General features: G+C 57.1%; 1 protein-coding gene across 1 annotated transcript in view; it reads left to right on the top strand.

The window, feature by feature from the left end:
- Window positions 1–3,416: 3,416 nt before the first annotated feature.
- Window positions 3,417–7,066, top strand: part of CERCAM (cerebral endothelial cell adhesion molecule) — a 16,855-nt gene continuing 13,205 nt past the window's right edge. The window contains exons 1-3 of the mRNA XM_017548995.2: window positions 3,417–4,000; window positions 5,780–5,890; window positions 6,060–6,177. Coding sequence (XP_017404484.1) covers window positions 3,651–4,000; window positions 5,780–5,890; window positions 6,060–6,177 — 579 coding nt within the window. The 5' untranslated portion in view covers window positions 3,417–3,650. The remainder of the gene's footprint in view (window positions 4,001–5,779; window positions 5,891–6,059; window positions 6,178–7,066) is intronic.

The following is a 7,066-nucleotide window of genomic DNA, read 5'->3' as shown; positions in this document are numbered from 1 at the left end:
GCGCCACCATGCCCAGCTAATGTTTTGTATTTTTAGTAGAGACGGGGTTTCACCATGTTGACCAGGATGGTCTCGATCTCTTGACCTCGTGATCCACCTGCCTCGGCCTCCCAAAGTCCTGGGATTACAGGCATGAGCCACCGCGCCCGGCCAATCCTGGCTAATTTTTTATATTTTAGTGGAGACAGGGTTTCACCATGTTGGCCAGGATGGTCTCGATCTCCTGACCTCGATCACCGGCCTCAGCCTCCCAAAGTGCTAGGATTACAGGCGTGAGCCACCGTGCCTGGCCTTTTTCTTTTATTCCCCCAGGCACAGAGTCTCACTCTGTTGCCCAGGCTGGAGTGCAGTGGCACAATCTCGGCTCACCACAATGTCTGCCTTCTGGGTTCAAGTGATTCTCCTGCCTCAGCCTCCCAAGTGGCTGGGGCTACAGGCATGTGCCACCACACCCAGCTAGTTTTTTTATTTTTATTTTTAATAGAGACCAGGTTTCTCTGTGTTTCTCTTGCTGGTCTCAAGCTCCTGGACTCTGGTGATCCACTCACCTTGGCCTCCCAAAGTCCTGATATTACAGGCCTGAGACACCTCACCTCGCAGACTGGAGGCATTTGAAATGCCGCTGAGGAGAATGGGCAGGGGACACAGGCAAACAGGATTCCTGGGCTGTGTGAGAGCCCAACTGAAAGTAGAGACCCTGAGTTTGCAGCAGCCCCAACCTGCCCAAAAACAAGATGGGTATTGGGTTTTCCAGACACGTGTGATGGGAAAACCCTAAGACAAGAGAGTTAGTGACAGGCTGGACTGCTGGGGAGGATGGGAGGACTTCGATGAAGAGGAAGACTTGAGGCCAGGGAAGAATCTAGAAGCCCCCATCTTAGTCCATTTGGGATGCTATAACAACATATCATAGACTGTGTAATGTATAAACAAAAGAAATATATCAGCCAGGCACGGTGGGTCACCCCTGTAATCCCAGCGCTTTAGGAGGCCGATGCAGGCGGATCACGAGGTCAGGAGTTCAAGACCAGCCTGGCCAATATGGTAAAACCCCATCTCTACTAAAAATACAAAAATTAGCAGGGCGTGGTGGCACATGTCTGTAGTCCCAGCTACTTCAGAGGCTGAGGCAGAAGAGTCACTTGAACCTGGGAAGCAGAGGCTGTAGTGAGCCGAGATCCCACCACTGCATTCCAGCCTGGGTGACAGAGCAAGATTCCGTCCCAAAAAGAAAAGGAAGAAGAAATTTATTGCTTATAGTTCTGGGGGTTGGGAGATCCAAGATCAAGGCACCAGCAGATTCGGTGTCTGGTAAGGGCTTGTTCGTCATACATGGGGCCTTCTAGCTGTGTTTTCACGTGGCAGAAGGGGTGAACAAGCTCCCTGGGCCCCTTTTATAAGGGCACTAGTTCCATTCCTGTGGGTGAGCCCACCCAATCACCTCCTAATCAACTCCCAAAGGCCCCGCCTCTTAATACCCTGACATCAGTGATTAGGTTTCAACATGTGAGTTTTTGGGGTCATAGACATTCAGACCATAGCACCCTCGGACCAATAGGACAGGCAGAGGCTCTGGAATGACTCCGGAGTGGGTGAAGTTGGGGACACTGCTTTGCTTTAGAAAGGAAATCCCTTGGGCTGGGTGAGGTGGCTCATGCCAGTAATCCCAGCACTTTGGGAGGCCGAGGCAGGTGGATCACGAGGTCAGGAGTTCAAGACTAGCCTGACCAACATAATGACACCCTGTCTCTACTAAAAATACAAAAATTAGCCAGACCTGGTGGCGTGCAGCTGTAATTCCAGCTACTTGGGAGGCTGAGGCAGGCAGGAGAATCGCTTGAACCCGGGAGGTGGAGGTTGCAGTGAACCGAGATAGTGCCGTTGTACACCAGCCTGGGCAACAGAGCAAGACTCCGTCTCAAAAAAAAAAGAAAGAAAGAAAAAAGAAAGGGAATCCCTCTTATGCGGCTGGGAGTGGCTTTCGACCGGGGCTACAGTGCAGTTGGGGGAGGGGTCTCTGGCAACTCTCCAGGATGCTTTTTTTTTTCCTTATTTTTTATTTCATTCCACAGTCTGTAACCTAAGATGCTTCTCATTGCAGGGCCGATGGCCTAGAAATGGCCTCAAATGGAAGCTGTGAAGCGATCCTGGTGGAGGCTTTGGAGCTGGGCCTCCACCAGGATCAGGACTTCAGGGTTCGGTGCGCACGTGCTGCCCCTGCACTAGGTAAGTCCCTTCCTCCATGGACCCCCCAGACCTCCAGTTCCAGTGGAGATAGTGTGCACAGCCCTAGCTCCCCTCTCTCACCCTGGGAAGAGGCTGAAGGGAGACCCCGTGGAGTTCCCAGGAAAGGAGACCTTCCAGGCGGTGGGAGGGGGAATTGGGAGCCTCTCTCTCCTCCAGTCCTGTCTTCCCAGCCCCGGGGCAGAGCTCTTCCTGTGTGTCAGGCTCCATGGGGGGACGGGGGTGGGGGGGGAGGAAGCTGTCAGTGCATTCATTCTCGAGGAATCCTGCAAGCCTTCCCAAATGGGTGGTGTTGTCAGCCCCATTTGGGGAAAGTACCTGTCTCAGGTTGGTGGTGGACACGCAGCTTCATCCCATTTGTGGTGTCACCAGGCCTCTCCCTTTTCTGTTCCTCTCTGGAGAGGCTGGAGAGTCCTTTCCCTCTCAGCAGGGTCCTAAGGACCCTGGCGGTGCCCCAGGGGAGCGAGCCAACATCCCCTGCTTTGGAGGGCGGCTAGGTCGCTGTGAGCAGCTGCGTAGTGTCCCCTTGTTCTATACTCAGACTTGTGTGTTTTGTTTGTTTGTTTGTTTCTTTTTAAGACGATGTCTCGCTCTGTCACCCAGGCTGGAGCACAGTGGCGCGATCTCGGCTCACTGCAACCTCCGCCTCCCGGGTTCCAGCAATTCTCCTGCCTCAGCCTCCCGGGTGGCTGGGATTACAGTCGTGCGCCACCACACCCGGCTAATTTTTGTATTTTTAGTAAAGATGGGGGTTTCACCATGTTGGCCAGGCTGGTCTTGAACTTCTGACCGCAGGTGATTCGCCCGCCTCGGCCTCCCTAAGTGCTGGGATTACAGGGTGAACCACCGTGCCCGGCCCGGCTGTGCTGTTAAAGGGCCGGAGCAATGATGGTGCTGGCGACCGAGGCGAGGAGGTGACGCTCAGGGGACTTCAGCCGCGGAACGCCTCGGGAGGACAAACCCAGGTCAGGTGGATCCCTCCGTGCCCCCCACGCCAGGTATCGGTCTTGCGCCCTGGCGTGGCCCGGCTGGTCTGCGGAGCTGGCGCCGGGGCCGCCAGAGGGCGCCCGGGGTAAGGGGGAGGAGGAGGAGGGAGCCGGGGAAGCCCGGGGAGGGCGCCGCCCCGCGGGGGTCTGCAGCTCAGGTCGGAGGGTCGGCTGCGTGGGTCGGGGAATATGGATTCCGTGGGTTCAACGCCCAGGGGTTCCAGGAGCCCCGATAGTTCTCGGACGCCCGGCAGGCTCCGACGCACTCGTCCCAGCACCCCTCCCCCGTCCCCGTCCCCGTCCTCCGGCCACTCCCCGGTCGCCCCTCCGGGCGGGGCTGCTCCCGGGTCAAGGCTGGCGCGGGTCTTCGGGCCCTGGCCCTCCGGTGTACCAGGCGGAGGACAGAAAACTTGAGCATCCATGCGCAGGGGTAGAGAGTGGGGGCCACTCTGGGGGTGCACTGCCCCGCCCCCTCCGGGTCCGCGTCGGCCCCACCCGGACCTCAGGCCCCGCCCCCTCCCCTCGGCCGGCTGGAGAGCCGCGGGGGCCGCGGCAGCCGCCAGAGCGCCCGCCATGCGCGCTGCCCACGCTGCGCTGCTGCTCAAGCTGCTGCTCCTGCTGGGGTCGTGGCTGGAGGCTCCAGGCGTTGCGGAGTCGCCGCTGCCCGCAGTGGTCCTTGCCATCCTGGCCCGCAATGCCGAGCACTCACTGCCCCACTACCTGGGCGCGCTGGAGCGGCTGGACTACCCCCGGGCCAGGCTGGCCCTCTGGTGAGAGACCCGGGCATTGACACCCAGTGGGCACCTAACCCCCAGCCTTGCAGGCGGCCCCCGCCCGCGGTGGCCCTCTCCCCTCACTGGCTACCCAGTCACCACCCAGACAGGCCCCTCCCCTCACAGATGGCCCTGCCAGCCGGAGGCCCCAGACGGGACCCCGAACCCCCTGCTGGGCGACGACAGATCTCTGAGGCCACAGGCTGACGGGGGGACACCCACTCCTCCTTCTGGTCCCCTACTCCCTCTTGGGGCCTTCCCTGAGGGTAGATTGGGCCCAGCCAGCTCTTTTCACCCCAGCCTAAAGGGGCCAACTCAACCCCGGTGGGACCTGTGGTTGGCTGGATTTGGAGAGGAGCAGACAAGAACCTCTGAAGTCCCCTGGGGCCCAACGTGGCAGAGATAGGCCAGGCTAGAGGCTTTAGGGCGCAGGTGGGGGGTGAAATCAGCACTGGGCTCCGGACTGTGCTGGGGAGTCCGTTCAGCTCCCCCTCCCTCAGGGCTGAGGCCAGCTCTCTTGGTAGAGGGGCGGGATCCAGTCAGCCAAGAGCAGCCCCCCTCACTGGAGCCTCTCCCCTCTGGCACCTCTGTACCCACAAGGCAATGGGATCGGAGGCCACAACCCCTGGTCTGTAGACGCCAGAACAGGGAGGAGTCCCTGCCTGAGGTTGGGGGTAAACTGAGAAAAATGACAAGCCACCCTTTACAACACACCACAGTTGGGCTGGGGGGGGTGGAGCCCTGGCCTGGGGAGGCCGCCCACAATTACCACAGTTTGGGAGTTAGTTCCCACCCCTGTAAGACTTGACACGTAATCTTCATTTCTGGGGAACTGGCTTAAAGGGGCAGCATCACCCAGAACGTGGGATCTTGGCTAATCACCCCCTCTGTTATGGGAGCCCCTTCCCCAGGAGAGGGGAGGCTGTGCCCCATGACAACAGAGCTTAGGCCCATCTGCATTCTCAGGGACTCTCAGAGCAGAGTTTGGTCCTTATTACAACTCAGGGGTGGAGGAAAGCAGCAGCTCTTTGTCTAGTTCCCATTCAGAGAGGGACAGGGGCTGGCCTGTGGTCACACAGTCACAAGTCACACAGGTAGGTACCTGCCCACCTAACAGATGTAACCAGGAAATGCAGCAGGTGTGATGCTTAAAATTGAGGTACTTTTCATCTTTCAAAATGCATTCGTGGGCCGGACATGAGGGATTACTCCTGTAGTTCCAGCACTTTGGGAGGCCGAGGTGGGCAGGTCACCTGAGGTCAGGAGTTTGAGGCTAGCCTGGCCAACATGGTGAAGCCCTGCTAAACACAGAAGAATTAGCTGGGCATGGTGGCAGGCACCTGTAATCTCAGCTACTTGGGAGGCTGAGGTAGGAGAATCGCTTGAACCTGGGAGGCGGAGGCTATAGTGAGCTGAGATCTTGCCACTGTGCTCCAGCCTGGGTGACAGAGCAAGACTTCATCTCAAAAAAAAATATATATATTAGTCTTGTCTTATCTTGGCCTATGACATAGGCAGAGCAGATTAAGTTATAGAGGGAGGACGTGAAGCCTGGAGAAAGATGGGACTTGCCTGAGGTCACACAGCAGGTCACAGAACTGTGTTGGGGACCTGGTTGGGCTGCCTCCAGCGCCTCTGCTGTAGCACACCCAGCCTTCACTGTTCCAAGGAGAGCCCAGCCTCAAAGGTGTGGGTGCTTCCGGGTTAAGGCTGCCTTGGGGTTCAATCCTTTTGTGGCTGTGCCGCCTCAGCCTCCTTTTTTCTTCCCATCCCCAGGTGTGCCACGGACCACAATGTGGACAACACCACAGAGATGCTGCAGGAGTGGCTGGCAGCTGTGGGCAAGGACTATGCCACTGTGGTCTGGAGGCCCGAGGGGGAGCCCAGGTGCTGATCTGAGGGGAAGGGTGCTGGGGAAGATGAAGAACAGCTGCAGCCTGGAGAGGAAAAGGGACAGCCCAGTGCCACAGCCTCCAAGCCAGGGCTCAGTCCACTGCCCTGCAGAGAGAGAGGGGCATGGACCCCATGGGAACATCTCACTTCTCTACCCCCTCAGGTCCTACCCAGACGAAGAAGGTCCCAAGCACTGGACCAAAGAAAGGCACCAGTTTCTGATGGAGTTGAAGCAGGAAGCCCTCACCTTTGCCAGGGACTGGGGGGCTGACTATATCCTGGTAAGGAAGTCTGGCTAGAATTGGGCTTCTGAAAGGTGGTAGTTTCTGTCCCTGATAGAAATACAGGCACAGGCTGGTTGCAGTGGCTCACATCTGTAATCCTAGCATTTTGGGAGGCCGAGATGCGTGGACCACCTGAAGTCAGGAGTTCGAGACCAGCCTGGCTAACCTGGTGATGCCCCATCTCTACTAAAAATGCAATAATTAGCAGGGTGAGGTGGCTCATGCCTGTAATTCTAGCACTTTGGGAGGCCGAGGTGGGTGGATCTTGAGGTCAGGAGTTCGAGACCAGCCTGACCAACATGGTGAAACCCTGTCTCTACTAAAAATACAAAAATTAGCTGGGCATAGTGGTGCCCGCCTGTAATCCCAGCTCCTTGGGAGGCTGAGGCAGGAGAATCATTGAACCCAGGAGGTGGAGATTGCAGTGAGCCAAGATCGAGCAACTGCAATCCAGCCTGGGCAACAGAGCAAGACTGTCTCAAAAAAAAAAACCCAATAATTAGCTGGGCGTTGTGGCAGGTACCTGTAATCCCAGCTACTCGGGAGGCTGAGGCACAAGAATCGCATGAAACTGGGAGGCAGAGGTTGCACTGAGCCAAAATCACACCACTACGTTCCAGCCTGGGTGACAAGAGTGAAACTCAGTCTCAAAAGGTGTTACTAACCCACCTGAAGACTGGATCCTTCAGCAGGCCAGAGCCTAGACCAGATGTTCAGCTTGGATCCCTATGTTAGAGGTCAGACTAGTTTCTAAGCCTGGACCTCTCCATTAGATCCCATTGTATATACTATATTTAGCCTCAATTCCTGGGCGAGAGCCCAGGGTATAAACAGCCTGGATCTCTGAACTAGAGCTCAGAGTAGGTGTTTGGACCCATTTTCTTTT

The sequence above is a fragment of the Cebus imitator genome, unplaced genomic scaffold, assembly GCF_001604975.1.
Source record: "Cebus imitator isolate Cc_AM_T3 unplaced genomic scaffold, Cebus_imitator-1.0 Scaffold216, whole genome shotgun sequence".
Lineage (NCBI taxonomy): Eukaryota > Metazoa > Chordata > Mammalia > Primates > Cebidae > Cebus > Cebus imitator.
Note: the sequence above shows the minus strand (reverse complement) of the source record. Positions and strands in the feature narration are given on the sequence as shown.